This window comes from Erinaceus europaeus, chromosome 18 (genome assembly GCF_950295315.1).
Source record: "Erinaceus europaeus chromosome 18, mEriEur2.1, whole genome shotgun sequence".
Lineage (NCBI taxonomy): Eukaryota > Metazoa > Chordata > Mammalia > Eulipotyphla > Erinaceidae > Erinaceus > Erinaceus europaeus.
In genome coordinates this window covers 35,990,152-36,014,834 of record NC_080179.1, presented here as the reverse complement: position 1 = coordinate 36,014,834, position 24,683 = coordinate 35,990,152, and the positions used below count along the sequence as shown (strand labels likewise).

Sequence of the window (24,683 nt, the reverse complement as noted above, 5' to 3'; positions counted from 1 at the left end):
GGGGGGGCATCAAGCTTCCCCCAGTTCTGTGGGAATCGGGGGTTCAGACCTGATTTGCTTCCACTGCAAAGCATGCATCTCACTGGCCCTCTGAACATTATTGCAAAATACTTTTTGCAGTGCATTAATGCTTTCATAGATACAGACCTAAAATATGGTCAATACAGTCTGCTTTGTGAGCTAAGGAAATGCAAGAGTTCAGCAGGCAGACTGGTGATGCTATGACAGATTCTGAAGCTTCTGAGCAGGTGGGCCTGAGTTCACTCCCAGTCCTGCGTGTTCAGGCTGCTGCTCTGGACCTTAGAGCTCTGCTTTATCTCCTGGTCTCATGAATGAAATCAAATGAAGCTGTGATGAAATGACAGAAGAAGGCCTGGGTGGTGTTGCATCCAGTTGAATTCACATGCTACAATATTCAAGGACGCAGATTCAAGCCCCTACTCCCCACATGCAGAGGGGAAGGCTTCAGGAGAGGTGAAGCAGAGTTGCAGGCCTAACTCTCTCTCTCTCTCTCTCTCTCTCTCTCTCTCTCTCTATCTTTCCACACCCTACCACCCTTCCCCCAAGTCTATCTCTACCTCTATTCAATCAACAATTTAAAATAAATATTTAAAATGCATTTAAATCTTAATAAGTAAGATAAATTTTAAAACTATTTTTAAAAAAGGATGGTTCTCCACCCTGTTCTACACATATTTTGTCTGTGGTCTTAACATCACATGTGTCTGGAGAAGAAAGGGAAAAGACGAGAGGAGGATAAGAACCCCCAAACTCTTCCTGTAGATTTGAGCTGACAGTGTTGCTTGTAACTAACTTGTCATCCCCCTGGAGTCTGATACACTTATCCAGGATGGAGTCAAGGAAAAAGGTAAAAGGTACAGTTTAGAGGAGCTCTTTCTTGTGTGATATCAACATGCATGTCTATCATCATCATCATTGTTATTATTTTTATTATTATTATTATGTCTATTAATGGTCAGCTCCATGTTTAATCTGGGTCCACTTCTCCTTATATAGGTGACATAGGCATTGTTCCCACCCCTCTCTTCTGTACGCTTCATGTCTTACTCTAAATTATCCAGCAGGTAGAAGACTAATCCTTAGGACCAGAAGACTAAACTGGAAGTAACAAGTACCTTTACCTTGGCAAGGAAAATCAGAACTCTTCAGTTTTTGTAACATCTTTCTCTCTGTTTGTGACTAATTTGTATTTTTGATTAGTAATGGCAAGCCCAAAGGAAAGAAGTAAATCATTGTTCTTGACCAAATGAACATGAATGTTCAAGGTGACTTTTAGCACTTTAGAATATGTGAAGTATAAAGACAGAACAAATGCTGACTTCTCTAGCAAGAGTTTGAGGAACTCCAGTTCCCATTTATGGTGAGAATGAAGTTAGACAAGACTTAAATCTTATAAGTAAAGTGTTTTCCAAGCCTTCTGTGTTTATGTTTAAAGCAATGTTATAAGGAAAGCTATCTCTGATACTAAAAAAAAAAAAAAAAAAGAAAAAAAGGGAAAGAAAAGAAAAGAGAAGAAAAGAAAAAGGAGAGGAATGTTGCTCATACTTTATTTCAGAATGTGGACTCAAAATAGTTTCCTTCTTTTATGTTGCTAGTTTGTTCAGTGGAGTTTTAAAACCATTAGGGGCAAAAACAATGTTGCCTTCTGTGTGTCTGGGGCAGATTCATCTCTTAGTGAAGAACTGATTATTGACTGTAGTACTAATAAAATTAATAAGAGCAATAACAACAAACCTCTGATCCAATTGATTAAAATCATTTTAGCTATCCATCTTTCATTTGACTTTGGAGAACTGCTATGCTGTCTCCCTCATGAGCTATATAGCCTATCAGAATAAGATAGGCAACAATCCTAAGCACAGTGATTATGATTTATAGGAAAGAGTCAACAGGATAGAATGTTATGCCATTGTCTCTAACCTTCACACAGACCTGATGAGACATATTTGCATTTTCCAGTGAACACACCAGGCTAACTAGCTTGCAAGGTCACACAGACAGGGAGCTGAGTCAGTGCCTACCCTGAAATGCAGGGTGTGGTTTCTCCTCTACCTTGGTTTGCCTTGTATATGTGCCTGCCTGTCTGTGTCTGCCAATAGAATACAATTCACAAAGACCAGAACTGTATTCTTTTTGTTTGCTCCACTGCTCTAGGTCAGTTTTCAAGTCTAAAGTGAGGGAGAGATATCATAGTCCTGAAATCCCCTCCAGTGCTATAGCGTCCCCGAGCTGAACACCAAGGTCTCTTCCCTGGGTTAAGCACTGGACAAAGCCAGCAGATTCCCAGGTTAGTTATCTGGACAGTTCCAAGGATTGTGTCCTTTTATTTAACTTAAAATACCTCAGTATGAAACACAAAGAAGCCATGAAATATATTCAACAAACACGGGAAGAATGAAAGAGTCAAGGCAGGGAGAAGTGGAGAAAATGGATGAAATACTGAAGCAAACATTAATGCAAATATCGCAAATCAGAGAGTAAGCAGACACTGAGTAGAAAAGAATCTGAGAGGCAGGAGAAACATTATCATAGCTCTGTTTGTCTGGGCTTTCTTCCTTGTGTCAAAGCAAACTGGAAGTGCAAGTGCTCCAGAAGGCCGAGCCTGAATGTGAGGAATTCATGGTGTCTCCTTCCTCCTTTCCAATGTCTTCGATAGCCTAAGTTTATCTCAGAGCAGAGACACCAATTCTCTCAATCTTTCTCTCTCTTTAAGAAATTTTTATTATTTGTTATTAGATAGAGACAAAGAGACCTGCAGCCCTGCTTCACCACTCATGAAGCTTTCCCCTGCAGTTGGTAACTGGGGGCTTGAACCTGGGTCCTTGTGCACTGTAATGAGTGCACTTAGCCAGGTGCGCCACAACCCGGCCCTCCAACACACCTGCTCTCTAGCACTAAAGTCCTAGGTGTTGTCATGGTATGTAGATCACTCTGAGAACAGTGTTCCTAAAAAGAGGTTCTCATACTTCATCAACAATGTTTACAACAAATGATATTAAAAATAGAGTTTGTTTCATTTTTTTCTAGGAATATGCAGTTTTTTTAGACTTTGTTCTGTCTAGGAAGGAATTTCACAAAAAATATAGGCAGTGTGAGAATACAAAAATGTGAAGGGTTTTGTTCTCAGCCATGACAAGGCATTTGAGATGCCTAGGGTATATTCTTTTTATTAGAGATTTCATAACTTTTGCCTGAGCCCAATAGCTAACATGGAGGTGGGCTAAAGGTTTTTTCAGGGAAGATGGTATCAGAGTTGGCCTAGGCTACTTCTTAAGAACATAAGCTCATGTCAAACAGAATTTTAGGATAACAGGGGTACAAATCCACATAGTTCCACATCCTCCATCAGAAACTTCCCTAATATATATATATATATACATATATATGTATATATATATATATCACCATAAGGCAAAACCATAGAGTAAGAGGGGTACAACTCCACACAGTTCCCACCACCAGAACTCTGTATCCCATCCCATCTACTGATAGCTTTCCTGTTCTTTAACCCTATGAGAGTATGGACCCAGGGTCATTATGGGATGCAGAAGGTGGAGGGTCTGACTTCTGTAATTGCTTCCCCACTGAACATGGGCATTGACAGGTCTATCCATATTCCCAGCCTGACTCTCTCTTTTCCTAGTGGGGCATGGTTCTGGGGAATCAGAGCTCCAGGATACATTGGTGGAGTTGTCTGTCCAGGGACAGACAGTCTAGTTGGCATCATGCTAACATCTGGAACCTGGTGGCTGAAAAGAAAGTTAACATACAAAGCCAAACAAATTGTTGACCAATAATGAACCTAAAGGATGGAATAGTGCAGATGAAGAGTTGAAGGGAGTCTCTGTTTTGTAAATAGCTAGTAGGCATATTTTAGTTATATTCCAAATGGCCTGTTGCTATACGAGTTTTTTTTTTCTTTCTTTCTTTCTCTCTTTTTTTTTCTTCCCCTGAGCCTGAAATCTGATATGCAGGTGGATCCAATTTATTGTCTGGGTAGATGATGTTATGGCTGGAAAAAGGACCAGAAAGCTGGATCAGGGAAGAGAGTAGCTCCCAAATATGGGACTGTAAACCCCATCGATTTGATGTGATCTGGGGCCCATAATCAGCTTAGGAGCCTATGTGACCTCTACATCCCTTTAGATCTGAGCTCACATTCTGTGGTCATGAGTAGGAACATTCCAGGCTGCCACAATATCAGGACCCATCTTCCTCAGGAGTAGCATAGAGTATGTTATCCAGCCTCCTTTCAGAGGATGGGATATTCTCTATCATTGTTGATCCAAGTTGAGGACAAGATCTTATGGGAGCCCACAAAGGAGTCTATTCTGTTGTTCCTGATAGAGATGACCAGTAACAATGGAGAGAGGGATTTATTCGAGGTCTAGGTTCAGGATTCCCTGAGTAGGGCCCCAGCTGATGGGGTGGCCTGATAGTGACTAAAGAGTCAGCCTTAAAGTATGTCAGTCTCTTGCCCTTATTCAGCTTTTGATAAGGTTAGCTTTGGAGTGAGTGAGGGAAGTGTAATAGGAAGTAGGTGAGGAAGGTATCTAAGTCTAAGTAGACACTATTTCACTATGAACTTTATACTGACTCACAGCACATTATTGTGTACTTATGCTTTTAGGTATATATTTTTCAGGTATATATTTTGCCTTAGTTTATGGATACATGTGAACATAAGCTCTGTCTCATGGGACCTGGTCTATATCTAGGTTTTGGGACTTTGTTAAGAAGTGAACCACCTGGAATCGAATTAGAGCTATTCATTATCCCTCTGGGATTATGGACCCACATTCTTTGTGAGGTGCAGAAGGTGCGAGGGCTGGTGTCTGTAATTGCTTCTCTGTGGGACATGGGCATTGCCAAGTGGACCCATCCCCTCAGCCTGTTTCTATCTTTTTCTAGTGGGGCAGGCCTCTGGGGAAGGAAGGGGAGGTTCCAGGACACATTGGTGAGGTCGTCTGCCCATGGAAGTCAGGATAGTGTCATGGTAGGATCTGCAACTTTGTGGCTGAAAGGTGGTAAGATATAAAACAGAACAAATTGTCTAATAATCAGAAACCTAGAGGTAGGAATAAAGCAGATGGAACTAAGGGTCTCTGTGTGGGAAGAGGCTAAGAAGTCTATTTGAGGTATGTCCCAAGGAGCCCATGACTTTAGTAATTTTTGCCTGAGCCCAAGAGTTAACATACATGCTAACATGCTGGTGGGCTAAAAGTTTTGTCTGGGAAGTTGGTGCCGGAGCTTAAAGTCATGATCTCATGCCAAAGTTCCCATCTCTACTATGCCGTCTCCCTCATCGTGGCCCAGGGACTTGGAGGGAAGCCTTCAGAGTGAGCACTGATACCCTGGTCTATCAGTGTCATACAGGGTCTCACCCAAGTCCCCACATAATATTCACAGCACTATTGTTTAGAATTCAGCTCTAACACTGAGAGAAGTGGTAAGAACTTTTTTTATGGCTGTATGAAAAATCAGTCAGTGTTTTTTGAAAGGAATAAATCTGAGGATATTACATGAAAAAGAGAGAGAAAGAATCAACTTCTGAAGAACTCCTTTTAAGGAAGCTTCTGAGCCATTCAACAGCATTGGTGTTGAGATGAAGCCAGAGGTGGTCTTGAAACTGTGCCCCTCTGAAAGGGGAAACCTTCAGGTCAGCTCCATGCAGATCATCCAGAGACCTGGAAAGCATAGGGTTAAAGAGCAGGAGTGAGGTAGGTGGGGTCACAGACCAGGAAAAAAATGTCCTCTGAGTGAGGTAGCTTTCTTTCCTTCTAATTGCCTTTAAAACACACATGCTCTGGCCCAATGCAGAAGGTGGGAGCTGATGAAGTTCTCTGGGTAACAACTTGCAAATGTTTTCCTTATGAGGTGCGGTGTTGAGTTACAGCCCGGAGCAGAGAACTGGGAGGAGAAGAGAAGCCACAAGCCCAGCCTGCCCACCCCACTCCCCCACAGACACCTTGTGTGGGCTTCTAGAAGGTGAATTTGGGCTCAGAGGGATCGGTGGAGCTGGGGGTGGGGCTGGACCACTGCCCCCAGGGTGGGTGACAGGAGTCCAGCACACAGCAGGATTAAGCCGGCTGGAGGAGAAGGCACTGATGCTCCTGAAATGCCACGCAGGCAGAGGCTGACAGGCAGCTGGAGCTGAGCTCCCCTTGACTGCTATTTCCTGTTGTGTCGAACAGGCTGGGTGCTCTCTGGCAAAGTTGACTCTGCCCTTCCTGATACTTCAGCCCCTCTATTCTAAAGGTAAGCAAGCTTGGATGCAGGGCAGACTGCGAGGAAGCCCTCTGTACCATGAACAAGATCCGAAAGTTTTTCCGAGGAAGTGGGCGCTTCCTGATGTTTATATTTGTAGCTTCTGTCATCTGGCTGCTCTTTGACATGGCAGCTCTCCGCCTCTCATTCAGAGATATCAACAAGGAGGACATCTTAAGGAGGGGATGGAAGGGACTCAGAGCTGGGCCAGACCACAGCATCAAGGACATGAAACCCCCCATGAAGAGATCCGGGAAGGTCCTGTGGGCCCAGGAGAACTGGAGAAAGACTGAAGGTGCTGATTTGGACAAATTCCAGAAGAAGAATAAAATCCACAAGATCCCAGAAAGGGGCAAGGCTGCACATCTGCAGGATTCTGCACCTCAGCAGATCCCCCCCATGACTCTTATTAGGGAAGAGAAAGAAGGACGACACATGGGAACTGAGCCCTCCTCTCACACCATGACACCAAGGCACAGGCCAGCCCTGCAGATTCAGGAAACTCTGTCTGTAGCAACAAGAGGGATGCCATTTGTCAAAATCCCCGCATCCACTGGATCTAGAGCTATACGTCAGGAAGGCCTAAAGAGTCCCGGTCTCAACAGGGATACTTCAAAACAGGCATTGGGAAGGGACCTGGATGAAGCCACTAGTTTTCCTGCTGACAAGCCTACCAGACCACTGGTGTCAGCATCTAGAGAAGCCTTAAATGATACTGAGAGCCAGAGCAAAATGTTGAATGCAAAGGAAAATGAAGTCCATAGGAACCTTCCCTTCTCCCAGGTCATAGGAAATTCAGTTCAGGTAAAGAAGCAGTCTGATGGCACCCCACTGGAAGACTTTCCAGCGAAGGAGCAGGGAACCCAAGTAGGTGGTGGGCAGGAACTCAGTTTCTCTGACAGTCATGTTGTTGTTATAACCAAAGAAGAGGAAAAGACAAGCACCAAAGAAGTCCCTGCTACTGAAAGCAAAGCTTTGTTTTCTCTAGTGCTGGATGAAGATCAAAGAAAACAGATTCCCAGGAACAGGAATGATACTCATTTCTCTCTTCTTGCTCTGCAGAGAGCAGCAGTGTCTCAGATCAACCAGACCCTCTCTGGGGCACCAGAGCCAGCCAGAGCCAAGTTAACTGCCAAGTTCCAGTCTGTACAACACAGCCAACATAAAGTAAAAATCCCTCAGCCAGAAGACCCTGGGATGCACCGTGTGCTACAAATTGATGTGACAGTTTCTCCAAGGGACCCCAAAGCTCCTGGCCAGTTTGGACGCCCTGTTGTTGTTCCCCTTGGAAAAGAGAAGGAGGCAGAAAGGAGATGGAAAGAAGGCAACTTCAATGTCTACCTTAGTGACTTGATCCCCGTGGACAGGGCCATTGAAGACACAAGACCTGCTGGGTAAGTCATTTCTCTTTATTTTCTCCAACCCCAACCCCCATATTTTCACTCCTACACAGAGATTTATTTATAGGTCATTTTTGCCAACTAGAGAAATTAAAAAAAAAATTGAATCACTAGACACAGTCCAAATATTCTACCATCCAGATAGAAAAGAAAGAATGGTATCAGCACAACACTCTGGCATCATTATGTGTTTTTTCTCCCCTAAGAAATACTTGACCCTCATCTCTGTCCACCCACATTCCTCTTCCTTCACTTTAGTGACAGTCCATTAAAATGATTAGATGAATGTGACTCATAATAAGGACATTATAAATGGTAGAGTCAAGGTGTAATTCCATTAAAACAGTGACAAACTGAATCTCCAATGTTGGGACTTTGCATTACTAGTGAGTTTGCCAGGAATATATTTGGTAAGGGACCTCAGAAATGGAACATCCTATGCCTCCCAGGAGCCATATCTCAGCTAGCAGAATTCCACCTAATCAGGAGTAATGACACCATAATAGCAAGTCAAGAACTGGCTTTAATCTCTAAACCCTAATGTTCTTTATAGGTAGAGAAGGAAGATATTTCAGAAGATCTATTAAGCAGAAATATCATTGAAAAAGTCTATTAACTAACAAACACCTGTACATATAAGAGGCTAGGGCCACTTATATTTTTTAAAGTTCATAATTCAAAAAACGCCAACATATACAGCCCACATAGGTAAACTTCATGAGGAAAGGAAAGCAGACAGATACCGGGAAGGAAACAGCAGGTATTCTGGGTTCAGGTCTCAGGTCAACAGATGGAGGTGTGCAGAAGTAGTGTTATTCCCCCAAGGCAGTGTAGCTTAAAGTTGTCCGATGACCATTAACAAATCAGTCTTCAAAAATGTTAAGTCTCTCCCCAGTGGTTACCATGGGTGGGGTGGGGGGCCACAAGACTTTGGTGGTTGGGGTGGTGTGCAGTTATAACCCTATTACTTTATAACCTTGTGAATAACTGATGAAAATTAAAACAAAGAAAAGAATTAAATCCCTTCAATTGCATCACTAGATGGTGAATTAGACCACAAATGTTTGTTCTAATTCAAATACAGCTGTGGAAGCAGTGCAAATAGCTCCACTGCAAGAAAGCAGAATTAAAAAAAAATTATTTATAAAAAGGAAACATTGACTAAAACATAGGATAAGAGGGATACAACTCCACACAATTCCCACCACCAGAACTCTGTATACCTTCCCCTCCCCTGATAACTTACCTATTCTTTAACCCTCTGGGAGTATGGACCCAACGTCATTGTGGGATGTAGAAGGTAGAAGGTCTGGCTTCTGTAATTGCTTCCCCTCTGAACATGGGTGTTGACAGGTCGATGCATACTCCCAGCCTGTCTCTCTCTTTCTCTAGTGGGGAAGGGCTCTGGGGAATCAGAGCTTCAGGACACATTGGTGGGGTTGTCTGTCCAAGGAAGTATGGTCAGCATCATGCTAGCATCTGGAACCTGGTGGCTGAAAGAGTTAATATATAAAGCCAAACAAATTGTTGACCAATCATGAACCTAAATGCTGGAATAGTGCAGATGAAAAGTTGGAGGGTTCTCCAACTTTGTATATAGCTAGTAGGCATATTTGAGTTATATTCAAAGGGCCTGTGGCTATAAGAGTTTTTTTTTTCTTTTTTTCCCCCTGAGCCTGAAATCTGATATACCAGTGGATCTAAGTTATTGGGGAGATGATGTCATGGTTAGAAAAAGGGATGTGGAGATCGGGTTATGGGAATTGTGCAGAAATCTACCCCTCTTATTCTATGGTTTTGTTAATGTCTTCTTACTTAAATAAATTTTTAAAAAGTAAATAAAATTAAATAAATAAATAAAATATTCAAACACTACTGACAAAGAAAATAAGCCAAGATCAGTTAAAACTTTATACTAGACTCCATTAGTGTGCCATGACCCCCAAATTCAACATAGGATCAAGTTATCAGTTAAATGTAGGGACAAAGGAGGAACTCTTAAGTGTGCAAGAACTCCTGCAGGGGAACTCCTTCACAAGTGGTGAAACAGCATTGCAGGTCTCTCTATATATTTCTCTATCTCTATCTCCCCCTTATCTCAATTTCTGGCTGTCTCTATCCAATAAATAAAGATAATTAACAAAAAAAAAAAAGAGAGAGAGAGAGAGAAGAAAAAGAAAAAGGATCAGAAAGCTAGATCAGGGAAGAGAGTATCTCCCTAATATGGGAAAGGGGTATAAACATTGTAGACTATAAACCCCATCAATTTGATGTGATCTGGGACCCATAATCAGCTTAATAGGCTATATGACTTCTGTATCCCTCTAGATCTAAGCTCACATTCTGTGGTCATGAGTAGGAACATTTCAGGCTGCTCCAATATCAGGACCCATTTTCCTAAGGTGTGGCATGGAATATGTTATCCATCCTCCAAAGGGAGGATGGAACATTCTCTACCATTGCTGATCCAAGTTGAGGGCAAGTTCCTATGGGCCCCACAAAGGGGTCTATTGTGTTGTCCCTGATAGAAGTGACCAGTAACAATGGAGAGAGGGATTTATTCGAGGTCTAGGCCCATCGTGTCTGTTTGGGAATCTCAGGATTATTCCATGACTAGGGCCTCAGGGTGTCCTGATAGTGACTGAAGAGTCAGCCTTAAATTATACCAGTCTCTTGCCCTTATTTAGTTTTTGCAGTCCTTCCTTTGATAAGGTTAACTTTGGAGTGAGTGAGGGAAGCATAATAGGAAGCAGGTGAGGAAGGTATCTAAGTCTAAGTAGGCACTATTTCATTATGAACTTTATACTGACTCACTATAGACTATTGTGTATTTTTGCTTTCAGGTATATATTTTGCCCTAGTTTATGGATACATGTGAACATATGCTCTGTCTCATGGGACCTGGTCTATATCTAAGTTTTGGAACTAACTTTGTTATTAAGTGAACCTCCTGGGATGGAATTAGAGAATACTATGAAAGGAAAGTTCTCGACTGAGTAATGAGGCTGAAGTGTTTACATTCCATGCCTGATATCTCTGGACACAGTCTGAAATGAAGCACGCTGAGATGGTACTTGTTGAGTTGATTAGGTTGGAATCAGCAGATGCAATATCATTTGGTATGAACTGAGTGAAGCTTGCAGGAAAGTGAGCCCCACCCTAGACGTTCCAGGACTGGGGGAAATATAGGCTTTAAAAAGGAAGCGGGAGGTTTCTGCTGTCTTAGCGTTTAAGAAGTCAATAGATAGTTATTGCTATAATCACATTATTTTATTTAGCAATTGTGTTAACTTTGAAATATTCCTTTGTTAGGACTTGCATACACAACATCACCATAGTTTATGTCCTTTGAGATTATTTGTACTTAGCTGTGCCATGGAAAGCAGAATTTTTATGCCTGAGACTCAGGGTTCAGTTCTCATTGCTGCATTTATTGAGTGGTACTCTAGAGATTTATGTGGAACTGTCTTTATCTAATATAAACTAAATAAATTAAATCTTTTATTTAAAAAAAGTACTTCAGATATAGTTGGGTACCATGATAAGTGAGCACATACTGTAGCTATGTGTTTCCTCTTCTTTGATCTAACTGCTCCATTTCTGTCTCTATGTTATTTTTTTAAATATTTATTTATTTTCAATTGAACAGAGACAGAGAGAAATTGAGAGGTCAGGAGGTGATAGAGAAAGAGACAGAGAGATGCCCTGCTTTACCACTCATGAAGCTTCCCCACTGCAGGTGGGGACCAGGGACTTGAACCCAGGTCTTGTGTGCTGTAGTGCATGCACTTATCCAGGTACACCATGTCCTGGCCCCCATTTATGTCTTTATATTCAATTCCTGAGCCAATAAGTCTTGGTCCGGAACTTGAACTTAGGTGATTCCAGATTCAGACTCAGTACAAATAATAGCTAAACAATGGCTTTGTTTGGAATCATAGGGCTGAGTCATAGGGCATGTGGCCAGGTGGCCTCCCTCTTATCTCACAGCCCACCTTGGCTAAATAAAGGAGCTTTCTCTTCAGGGCTTTACCAACAGATGGAGAGGAGAGTTTACAGCCCTTTTCAGCTACTCTTCCATGAAAGAAGGTTGGTGTTTGTCTTTTTTTTTTTTTAGCTAAACATGCTTTCTTTTCTTTGATTATAAATATGTGAAGCCTCCCATATTCATATCAAAGAAGGCTGTGAGAAATGACAAATGAAAAAAAAAATTTGAATCATCAATCTGCCATGATTTGGCGTGAAGTTTCCTTACTTTGATTTTATTTATTTTCAGCCTTGCTCAAAAATATAGATGACATAAGAATAGTATACAGCAAGACCTTTTAGGAAGCAAATTTGAAAAGTCAGAATAAGGAGACATTGTTAGAGACTACAAGAGCTACAAGAGGAAAGCATCTGAAGTGTGCATGAGAGAAGGGGCAAGGGAAGGAAGATAAAGGAAGATGGGAGGGAGGAACTGACCTTAAAATTAACTACATTAACAACTTAAAAGTAACTACATTAACAACTCACTAGAATCTTTACATCTTAATGGCTCTAGGAATTGTCTCTTTGTTTATTTTCCCCAAGTCCACTATTATAGAATAACACATTAAATGGCAGCCATTTAATACAGAATGAACAAGAAAACAGAGATGAAGGTCTTAGATCTGCCAATGTGTTCATTCAAATTCAGTTAAGTTCTATAAAGAGAATGACTGGCTCCCAGTTGATTAGTATCTTCTGGGTGGTTTGACTGCTCTCCCAATAGGTGACTGGCACTGAGAGGAAAGGAACAAGTGTCCCAGCATGGCTGTATTGACTCCAGTGTGCACATCCGAATCTCTTTGTCCGGGCTGCTCTTAGCTGTTTCCTACTGAGTCCTAAAGAATCATTTCTTAGAGATGGAGACACAGTCATGCCCTTCCTGTCTTCAGAGTCTATCTCAGGCCTTCTCAGTACCTCCTCTTATAAAATTAAATTCTGTGTAGCTTTGACTTTCTGCCTGTGACATCCACACTCTCAGTGTAGATGCTCAGAGTAAGAAAAGGCAGCTTTATCACATGCTTCATTCTACTCTTTCTGCCACTCTGCCTCTCTCTCTCTCTCTCTCTCTCTCTCTCTCTCCCTCCCTCCCTCTCTCCTTCCCTCCCTCCCTCCCTTTCACTTTCTTCACCTCATCTTGGATGGAGCTTGAAGGAATCATAGATCAGCCCAAAAGAGAAGGATGAATATGGGATGATCCCACTTATAGACAGAAGTTGAAAAATAAGAACAGAAGGGAAAATACAAAACATAACTTGGACTGGAGTTGGTAGTTTGCACCAAAGTAAAGAGCTCTGGGGTGGGGTGGGGATATGGGGGGCAGTGTTCAGAGCATGGAACATGATGACAGAGTAGGACCTGGGTGGGGGTGAGAGTGTTATGTGGAAAACTGAGAAATGTTACACATGTACCAACTACTGTATTTTATGTTGACTATAATCCATTAATCCCCCTCCCAATAAAGAAAAAAAGTTATCTTCATTACATAGTTAATATTTAAGTATTTATTTTGAGTCAAGACCTTATGTCTTATGTAGGCATGATTTCACCAATTGTGCGTGTGTGTGTGTGTGTGCGTGTGCGTGTGCGTGTGTGTGTGTGTGTGTATCATATTCATATAACAAGGCAGAGAAAGAGACACCACAGCACCAGAATGTCCCATAGTACCATAGTTTTCCCATGTGAACCCATTAACAACTCACTAGAATGTTCTTTTGAAAAGAAGTCGTGTGCATGGCAAAGAAAGCACCATAATCAGTGAGCTATGTCTTTGTTTCCTCACTACACTCTCTAAACATGTTCATTCACACTTACTGGTGTTTTTATTTATTGATTTATTTTCCTCATTTTCCACATCCTCCTCCTCCTCCTTCTTCAATAGGACAGAGAGGAATTGAGAGAAGAATCATCCCCAGGGCAGCTGGGGAGTGGGGGCTCCAACCCCGGTCCTTGCGGCAGGTAATATGTGCATTTAGATATTGATTTATACTTAGAGCTCCCCATCATTGCCTCCTTGCTGGATCCTTACCTGTGTTTCCCTCATATCTTGACCTAACTTCACTCCAACTCCAGCTGTGTCTTGCCTCCATGCATTCTAAAATGGAACTGTGAACATGGCCTCTCAAACCTGATGATCCTTAAGGCCTCTTTGTGTCTGGAACTCCCCTTATGCACGTTTCACTAACTAGAATCCCAAGGATCTGTTTTATCCTCTCAAATTATAGGCTTCTGAAAGAAAGAAAAAGTCTGTCTTTAAGCTGATGCTCGCATTTATCGTAGCCCTGAGCACAGTGCTGGAGACTGCGGAGATTCCAGTGAGCACAGTGTGGTTTCAAAACTATGTTTCTTAGAAACATTTTTTTAAATTGATCCCATTTTTAAAAATAGATGAAAATGGCTCTTCACATGAAGCTTTCAGTGAGTTGTTTTTCTTTTTGTTAAATAAAGTAACGGTGATCTCTTGGTAGTTTTCTTTTTGAATATGTGTAATATGTGAGCACTCTGTTAAAGGTCAAGGCACCCTGTACTAACACTGTGATCTATTGGTTCATTCCTGTTTATCATTTTGTTCTCTCTTTTGACTATCATTTTATATTTCCCTGTTTGATACTTTCTTTATAAAAACCAATCTTGCACTTCTTGCTCTTAACGAAAATTTGTTTCATTCAGCAATAATCAATGCATACCTATCTAGGTTTTGCTCAGACTTGACCCTAAGTACTAAAAATGCCAGATAGTTCTTAGATAATCATCTTTTTTTCAGAAAATATACCTAAAATAAAGTTCAAAAAATGAGATTACTTTAAGAATGAACATCCTGAATCAACATTTAGGTAAACAAGTAACCAAAAGAGGTTTCGCTGAAACACTGAATTTTTAAGTCAAATAGGGATTGGCACACGGTTTATGCTGTGTCAACATGATGCCACTTTATTGCTGACTTTTGTATTTTGCTTTACCTATGGGACATTGAAAAGTCCCTCCATAAATCAGTGAAAACACCTCTTTATTTTCTTAGCCTGAGCTAGGACTGCCAACCGGTGATGTTTTTTTCTCCCTGCAAAGTCCTGTAAAGGGACTTTTCTTGGGCACTTGTGGAAAGCAAAGACAGCACCAGGCATTTGCCACAAGTTGGTCTAAGTTACTGAGGGTAACAGAAACCTCTCCAGGGCCTTCATACCCAAGACCCCAAAGCCTCTAGTGAGGGCACAGCCTTTAACTGATGAATTACCAGGAAGAGAAGGAGCAGCAACAGATAAGAGGGAGAAAATAAACTAACCACATATTCTTCCAAGTACATCAGAATAAGAGGAAAGAAAAGCCTTAAGTGAGATAAATATATTTTAAAATATTTTTATATAGAATAAACATTCTAGCTGTGACTGCTCTTTAGATTAGAGATAATTAGAGAGTACTGCCTAGAATTGACTGGAGAAGACAGAGACCTCAGGAGAACATAGGTGTGTAGTGGGGTTAAAAATATCCTGAGAGGGGGCCAGGCCATAATGCAGTGGGTTAAGCACAAAGCTCAAGGAGTGGCGTAAGGATCCTGGTTCAAGCCCCCAGCTCCCCACCTGCAGGGAGGTCGTTTCACAGGCAGTGAAGCAAGTCTTCAGGTGTCTATCTTTCTCTCCCCTTCTCTGTCTTTCCCTTCTTTCTCTGTTTCTCTGTCCTATCCAACAACAACAGCAATAACAACAACAATAACAACAATAGTGATAAACAAGGTCAACAAAAGAGGGAAAATGGCCTCCAGGATCAGTGGATTTGTACTGCAGGCACTAAGTCCCAGAAATAATCCTGGAGGCTCTACTGTCCCTCCTTGATCAACCTCTCAGTAGAGAGAGAGACTAACAGGATTGACACACCTCTCAGGCTCAAACCCTTCCAAGCTCAACCACATCCTCACAATTTCCCAACATCTCCCTCTTACTTAATGGCCATATATAAATGAGTCAATGTCTGTAAAAGGCTCCATCTCTATCAGGGGAATAGCAGTGTAGGGGTGAACAGAAACCTGTTGGGAAGAAACCTGAATGATAGCGTGTAAGTGTCTTCATAAAGAACTAGCACAAGACAGGGAGGGCTAATTAAGAGTAGCAAGGGACAGAGTGAGATTGAAGAGAGGTCTGGTAGGCAGAGAGGAGGGCTGCCTGATGGGTGGAGGAGTGGGGGCCTGATAAGCCGAGGGGTGAGAGGGGTGATCTGGCATTGCAAAGTCCTGAGACAGCTGGCAGAAAGGTCCGTGGACTGCTACACTCAGTCCTCAAGAAGTCCAGTAGTGTAAAGGGAGTGTCCAAAGGTGTACCAGCAAGTCTGATAGAAGCGTCAGTCCAATGTCAATGACCAGGGAAAAAATGCCACACATCTATCTTGATGGGGAGGGCAGCCACTGGAACTTTTCTTCTCTGTAGAGAGTGAGTTGGAACCGCCAAAATATGACAGGCGAAGCAGAAGCAGGAAGAGCAGACAGCAATGGGTGAGAGAAAGGCAGTAGAAAAGTCTTGTCCTTTGGAGCTCATGAATCAGGTTCTCCAGATCATGTCAAGTCACATCATGGGTTTCAGGGGGGTAGCTGTAGTTGTGGGCGATGTCAAAGGACAGGGGTCCAAGATGGATTTCTGGGGATTCCATATGAGCAGATGCTTCATCATATGAAGGCTTGCCATAGCTGTAGTCAATTACTTGTAAAGAAAAAACTTGTAACAAATTAGAAGTTTACTATAATTGATAACTCAATGATTATAACTGGTTTAGGTATCTTTATAATTTTGTTTAAATGTCATCTTATGTGACCTCATGTAGCAGTTTCTGTACAGCAGAATTTTCAGACCAAATTTAGGTAAAATATATATAGATTTTTAACTATTTTTTACATTGGACTTTTAAACAAACTCAGGTTACTTAGAGAGTTAACACATGTTAGTGACAATGTTTTTATTTTTTTTGAACATTTACAATGTCAGATTGATGCCAGATTTGCTGTGCATTAATTTCCACAAGATTAGTTTACAGGGCATTTTGGGTGGCCCTCCAAAAATGTCCTGTATACAGAATTTGTATTTTAACTTTGGAGATGATGAATTGTCACATTGAATATTTAGACTTTTACCTTAAATACTCAGTTACTTTAGTGAATTGATTTTATCTTTCCTGGTAAGAATGTAGCTTCAAAGTTACACTTTTAACCATTAAGTTAATGTTTATCAAACTTGAAACACACACATAAAACATGTAGTTTATAACACACAGGAGGAGAAAAATTTTTGTTATGAAGACATATCATTTCAAACATGAATTTAGATCTTTACTGTTTAGTTGAACCATCTTTACTCACACAGTTTAAGACTAAACGTTTCATATTTATATCAAGACTAAAAAGAAATCAATAAGAGGAAAAAACAATTTTTAGACTGTTTCTGGATGTCTCCAGAAACCATGGCTGTATCCATCATTTTTATATAAAGTCAATTAAGTTTCAGAGTACTCTGAGCAAAATGGGTCCTACAAATATTTTTGGTCACTCAACTCACTCAATTTTTTTTTTCAACTCACTCACTCACAAAACACAACTGGCCATAAGACATAGCATAAGACATTGGGGGGGGGGGGGGCTCTGTTAATCAGATTTTTCAGATTCTGCCATGTCATATTATGGATCCTGGGATGCGTCCTGCAGCCAGTCCTCTTGCAGTGTTTCTTGTTCCTCAGGGATATCAACGCCATCATGTGGGTATTGCTGGACATGGTGGGCAGGAACCCAGACAGGTTTGGAGTAATTCTGTGGAAAAACACATGCGAACCCCCTCCCCATGGTCAATAGGGGGTCAGGCCCTTTCCAAATTTTGTTGAGTGGGTCTTTCCATTTGACCTTAATAGCTGGGAGGGTGGGTGGTGTTTGCCAATGAAGAATAATAGGAGGTTGGTCTGAGTTTTTGTAAATATTAAAGAGATTTAATGTAGTTAAGGCTTTTGCCAGCTGGATATCGGAGGAGTACGTTTTCCCCTTTTTCTTTATTTAATTGAGCCTTAAGGGTTTGATGAGCCCTCTCTACAATGCCTTGTCCCTGTGGATTATAGGGAATGCCTGTAGTATGAGTAATGTTCCAGAGGGAACAAAAATCTTTAAATTGCTTGCTGGTAAAAGCAGTCTCATTGTCAGTTTTAAGTTGAAAAGGTACATCCATTACAACAAAACAGGAGAGCATATGGCTTATAAGCTTTTTTGAGCTTTCTCCCGTCTGAGCTGTAGCCCACATAAACTTAGAGAGGTATCAATTGAGACAAACACATATTTTTGTTTGCCAAAGTTGGGTATGTGGGTGACATCAATTTTCCAAAGAGCCTTTTAAGCCTCGGGGGTTAACCCCAAGAGTTTGAATAGCAGATGTTTTGATTAGACTTGGACAGGAGGAAAGTGTAGCAAGAATACGTTTTAACTGTGCCAGAGGAATATCAGGAAATCTAGCTTGAAGTCCTTTAAGATTAACATGGGTTAGGGAATAAAAGTCAGCAGGATTAGAGACAGAGGCTAGGAGAATTCCTGTGGAGGCGAGGAGGTCAGCCCCAAACCTACATGGCTTTATTAACCTCATAGAGATCTTGGAGGAGGCGCACCTTTCCTGAGCGCTTTTTAATCACAAAGACAGGAATATTCCATGGGCTCTGGGAATGATGAATGTGTCCCAAGGACAACTGCTCTCAGATGAGCTCTTTTAAAATTTCTAGCTTATCCCTTGGCAAAGGCCACTGTTCCACCCAGACAGGCTCCTTAGAAAGTCAGTCTAAGCAGGGAGTTCTGTTACCAACAGTGGCAGTTAGCATTGGAGGTGCTGGTCAGGTCTAGTAGTCTCACAGGAGTGAGTGTGGTGCCCTGCAGATTCCAGCAAGTCTCTTGCCCAGTAAATTGGTACTTATATCAGCTATTAAAGGACGAAAGCATCTGGTAGTCCCTTCTGGATCTTCCTACACAAGCGAATCTCGTGAGAAATGCTTGAGTCAACCCTCCAACATGATGTAAATGTGGCCCTGGGAGGAGTTCCCAACTCTGGGGAACCTCTGCTTGTCTTAAGATTGTCTTGTCTGCCCCTGTGTCAATCAAACACTTAAAGGGAATATTACCAATCCTTACCATCATAGTTGGTAAGGATAGACCCCTTTCTAAAAGAGGGGTGGTCCACAAAATCTCAGGCTCTGAATCTGAGCCATTCACTTGCTCCAGCTGGTTATTACTATGCTGGAAGTTCCCACATGCCATGCACTCCTCCTTCCACTTACCCTCTGCTATTGTTACTGGTGGGCGGAGCAATGGGTTGGGTCCCAAGCTGGGCTTTTGTTTATGGAATAAGGGCGTGGCACCAAGCGAGCGATCTGCTTCACTCCCTCTTGAAGGTGGGGCTAAGTGATGCCCCACACCTAGTTTAAATCCCTGTTTACATTTGGCAGCGGCATGCCATTCCTATGGAACCTTGACCAACAATCTCTCCTCCAGTGAACCACTTTCTGGCATCTTGGACAAGGCATTCGGGGTCTCTCATCCCTGAATGGAGGCGGGGTTGCAGTTTATTTTCTGGACATCGGTTACGCCAATGTCCTTGGTGACTGTGCTGAAAGCAAGCCCCTTTTCACTTATGTAGGGTAGCTGCATAGGCCTGCATAATAGGTGCCCGACAGGAGCTTGATCTAAGATACTGTGTAGCTAAAATACAGCTATCTGGGTGTTCGTTTTTAAGACTGAGACATGCCTGTTGGAAATCCGGAAGTATACCATCCTAGACATTGGATTGCAGGAGGAGAAAATGGGTGTCAGGATTATAAATCTTTCTTTCCAAACTCGACTGAACCCTGGCAATGAATTTAGCCAGGGATTCATCCGGTTCTTGGTGAAGAGAGAGAATGGGGGCTGAGGCCACTCCCATGGGTGGTGTTAACCTCTCCCATGCTTGTAATGCTCAGAGGCAAACCTGATCAAAATACCCGGGTGGAAACTTGGCCTCTGCCTGTTGAATTCCTATTTCCAAATGACCCATTCCAAAAAATGCATCAAAATTCCCCTCTGGCTGATTTTGACTATTTTTCCATGATTGCTGTAAACATTCATCATGAAAAAATGCCTCCCATTGCAGAAAGAAGGGGCCTGGGAGTGTAGCATGAGTTATGTCCCTCCAATCTTGCAGGATATTAAGGTTCTGGAGCAGGCCTTGTAAAATGGACCTGGTCCATGAAGCATGAAGTACATCCTCCATAATAGCCTGACAAAGTTATATGAGCTCTGTGGATATCAGACCTGAGGTTTTTGTCTATTGGGGGCAATATTGACCAGGAATGTGTGGAGTTGCTCTGTTAGCTGTGTAGCAGCGGGGGGGGGGGGGGGGGGAGGAGTCACAGAAGTGGAAGCCGCTGGATAAGTGGTGGTTGAAGAAGCAGCTGTGGAGGCTGCAGGAGAATCCGGACATATGTCTGCCAAAATGAGAGCCTCAGGGCAAGATTCAGAGGGCTTAGTGTGGGTCAGGATCAGGACAGGCTTTGCTTCCTCTTGTAAGCATTTATGGTGCTGGGTAAGTGCTATGACCATTTCCTTTAATTCTTGGACCTCAGCCTCAAGGTCCCTTAGCCTTTTCGGAGGTTACCCTATATATCCCCTAAAAGCTGTGACCATGGTGAAAAGGATCCAAGGTGTGGCCCTGAGAAAAATGTCCCAGAGATATAAAAACTGTATAAATAAAAAAGAGTAAAGGATTTGGAAAAGATTGCCCATGGCAGAGAGGTTTCAGGAAAATAATAAGAAAGAAAAGAGAAAAAAAAAAGAATCACAGTGCCTTAACATGAGGTTGCAGATAGCCAAGCACATATACATATCTGGGGCGTCTTCTCGTAAGTCTGTTGGTTTTGTGTGAAGCTGAGGGGTTCAGGTCCCTGTTCAGGTGCCAGATGCTGGGATAGCCTGAAGGTACTTCTTCCAAAGCAAGTGCTCTCTGGGTTGGAGAGAACTAGACTGGAGCCAACCTAGGCTGCTGCATGGGAGAGGCATCAGGAACATGTGCCAGGTTAGTGTCACAGGAGAGAGACTTTGGGACTCTCGGAGCCAGGAAGGCAATCCAATGTTTAATCAGAAGAGCATCTGTATTTATACTCACCAAGAAGGAAATAGTAGGGTGGAAAACAGGATGTGACATAGAGAGGGTGGAGCTAAAAGAGAGTGCAAACTAGTGGTGGAAAATAGTGTGTGATTAGGAGAGGGGCCGGAGCAAAAAGAGAGTTCAAACCAGTGGGATTAAACCAGTGCCCTGCAGGCAGGGTGGTTCTCAGGTAAAACAGTGATTATGTAAATAGACCACAGCGTTAAGCAGGGTGAGCTGGCATACTGCCCAACAGCCGTTCTCTCCACCATAGTTCTGTGTCCTCACTCTCTGTGTTGAAACTGCAGTAGTTCTCCCAAGGTCACAGGTAAGGCTAGTTCTATAACTCTCTACCTCTGTCTATATCTGTATGTCTGTATCTCTATATATTTCTTCCCCCACCCACGGTGTTTTCAATGTTTTTGCCTTTACTTCCTTTCTAAGTCACCCTTATACTTATTACTACTTCCCAGTGTCTTCTTTCTCAGATAAGTGAAATTGTGTCTGGCTTTCTCTAGTGTTTTCCAGATTCAGTTCCCTTTCTGTAATGATATAAAAACAAGATTCCTGGTGACAAAGGCTTTGGGTCTTGATGAAATTGAGCTGCAGAGCCCTCTGGTCATCTTTTCTACCATTACTCCTCTGGGAGTATGGGCCAAAATTCTTCATGGAGAGCAGAAGGTGAAAGTTCTGGCTTCTGTAATTGCTTCTCCACTGGACACGGGTGTTGGCAAGTGGATCTACACCCCCAACCTGTTTCTGTCTTGCCCTAGTGGGGCAAGACTCTGAGGAGGGGAGGGTCCAGAACACAGGTTGTCTGAGGTTGTCTGCCCAGGGAAGTCAGGATGGAACCATAGAGGTATCTGTAATTGGTGGATAAAATGCAGTAAGATAGGAAACAGAATAAATGTTTAATAAATAGGAATTGTAAAGTAGGAGTATAGCAGATGAAAGTAGTGAACTTAGGGTGGAAGGAGCCTAATAAGTCTATTCAGGGAATATTCCTAGGAGCCCATGTCTTAATAATCTTTACTTGACTTGATAACTAACATAGGAGTGGACTAGAAATATTATCTGGAAAGATGGTATCAGAGTTGAGATTAGAACTAGGAAGCAGAATTAGGGCAGAGAGTTGCTCAAAAGTTTGAGGAAGATATACAAATGCAATTAACTGATAGCCACAATAATCTAACCCAGAGCCCATATCTATTCATATTTAGCAGAGGAGCCTGTACAGCCTCTGAGTCCCTGTCAATCTGAGCTCACAGTCCATGATCACAGCTGGGAACATTCTAGGCTGCACTCATTTCAGGACCTGTCTTCCTCAAGTGGCAGAGCAGGCTGACCCAGCCTCCCTTCAGAGAGTGGGGCCAACCCTCCCATTGCTGCTCTACAGTGAGGGCAAGGTCCTGGAGAGGCCCACAGGAGGGTTATGATGATGTTCCTGATGGAAGTGACCAGAGATGGTGGAGAGAGGTATCTGTTAGAGGTATAGCTCCATAATATCTCTGTGGGAGTCCAAGGATTTCCTGACTAGGATCCCAGACATTAGGTGTCCTGGTAGTGACCCAAAAGGCCATTGTTAAGTGAGCCAGTCTCTTCAGGCAGACTTTTTCAGATAGAATTAGAAAGACAAAGAGAGAGAAGAAACATCCCACAGCGTCACTGCAGCTTGCTCCAGTGTTTTGAGCCCACCTGAAACCTGGGTGATGCACATGGTAAGGCAAACACACTATCCAGGTGAGCTACTTACTGACCTTTCAGTAAAGCCTGTGAATTGTGTGTGTACGTGTATGTAGATGTGTGTGCATGTGTGTTTACATGTGTGCATGTGTTTACATGTGTAGGCTCACTTGCATTCATATACATTCATTGTGTCATTGTGTGTTAGGACACATTGTGTACTTTCACTAAAAAGTTGATAAAAAGCAGGAAACAAAAACCAAAAATTTGTCTAAAAGTTTAAAGTGGGATCATAATAAAGAAAAAAGATGATCACAGAAGTTTTGGAGACTTTTACTTATGACATCCACCCACAAACAGGAGAATAGTGAGGAGGAATATGACCATAGGGCCAAAAACACAAAAGATATTATGGCAACAAGAGAAACTCTAAGAGAAAACTAGCTAGACACTGTCTAGTTACCTAGTTAATCTACAACTGAGAAATGTTAATGCCAAGCAGAGACTTTTTCTAATACATAATAGTAGAGGCCTAGAGATACTTCTGAGAGAGATTAGTGAGTGCAGAAATGTAATGTTTTTCTACCTCCTTTTTCTTTCCTTAAATGCATTTATTTTCTTTTTTTTCTTTTTAATGTTAAATATGTATTTATTTCTTGGATACAGACAGAGAAATTGAGAAGGGAAGAGGAGACAGAGAGGGAGAGATAGAGACAGATAGATAGATAGAGATAAGAGAGAGAGAGAAAGAGAGAGAGAGACCTGCATTCCTGCTTCACCACTTGCAAAACCTTCCTTCTGCAGGTGGGGACCAGGGTCTTGAACCTGGGTCCTTGTTCCTTATAACATTTGAGCTGAGCCAGGTGTGCCACTGTCTGGCTTCTGTTTCCTTTTTCAAATATCCAGTCTGGGGCCTATATTAACTTTCAGTCTAACTTATCCAATTATTATTTATTTGTTTTTATGTAGAGGCAGAGATACACAGAAACAGAGATAGAGAGTAAAAAAGACCATAGCAATGGGGGCTGGGTTCCAGCCTGGGACAGTGCATGGCACTGCACCATCCAAGTGAACTATTTTATCAGCCTATTACTGTATCAAATTCCTGCCAAAATAATTCCAGGATACCCTTGTCCCAGAAAATAACTTCCTGTTGGAATAGTCTAAGCTGTCCCACTTAGAACAAAGCCTTTTGAAAAGGAAACATTTTCAGTAAGGATCAGAAAAGTTGGAGAAAATAGCAATATTTTACTTTTTTAAATATTATTTACTTATATTTAGTTTAATGAAAGACAAATACAGAAAGACCAGAGCTCAGCTTTGGCTAGTGGTGGTGCTGGAGATTGAATCTGGGAGCTTGAAGTCTCAGGTATAAAAATCTTTTGCAGAACCATTATGCTGTCTCCCCAACCTAAAAACAGCAATGTTTTCAAACTCTTTTTTATATACTTTCAAAATTAAGGGAACTGTTTAGAATCTCCTCTATATTAAAAAAGTGATTTTGGGTCGGGGACAAAGAACAATGGTCATACAGAAGACTTCCAAGTCTGATACTCACTCCAGGGTGGCCACGTGAGCTCCCAGTTAGTTATCCTGCCCATTTTAGATTTCTCTGTAAAGTCGTGGAAGGGCCAGTGTGAAAGCCTACACAATTAAGCCACAGAGAGTACAGTTTAGTCTGATGTTTCTTAGGGGTTTTCTGACCTAGAGGAAAGGAGTTGTGGTGGACAGGTAGGATAAAACTGCATAGTTACCAGATGAAGTCTTGAAAAGTAGTCTAGTCCATTCCCTTATGTGGCAGAAAATCCTTGAGTATAAAAGTGACACCCTCAAAGTTCCACCATATAGGAGAGACAAATATCCACCCAAGATGCCCTAGCATAACCCAGAACTATTTCTGCCACTTCATACCACCTCCTGTTCTTCCCCCTCCATCCCACTATCATTATGACAGCTGCCTGCTCAAAATAGACTACAGTTGAGGTGGTGAATATTGCTGCTGGGAGTTTCTATTTCTAAGCCTGCATCCAAGAGCTTTAGATGGATATATGGTTGCCTCTAGCTGGCCAAGCCCTGTGGAATAGAGAGTATGACTGGCCTAAATTAGTAAGCAGGTGATTCTGACTGAATTTCAGGGATAGTCTACCAAAGAAAAAACAACCCATAA

General features: G+C 42.1%; 1 protein-coding gene across 3 annotated transcripts in view; it reads left to right on the top strand.

The window, feature by feature from the left end:
- The first annotated feature begins 5,870 nt into the window (after positions 1–5,870).
- Positions 5,871–24,683, top strand: part of GALNT5 (polypeptide N-acetylgalactosaminyltransferase 5) — a 54,081-nt gene continuing 35,268 nt past the window's right edge. The window contains exon 1 of one of the 3 annotated variants that reach the window (XM_060177909.1): positions 5,871–7,682. In XM_060177909.1, the coding sequence (XP_060033892.1) occupies positions 6,328–7,682 (1,355 nt within the window). In that variant the 5' untranslated portion in view covers positions 5,871–6,327. The remainder of the gene's footprint in view (positions 7,683–24,683) is intronic. The other 2 variants (XM_060177910.1, XM_060177908.1) reach the window with 2 other exon arrangements.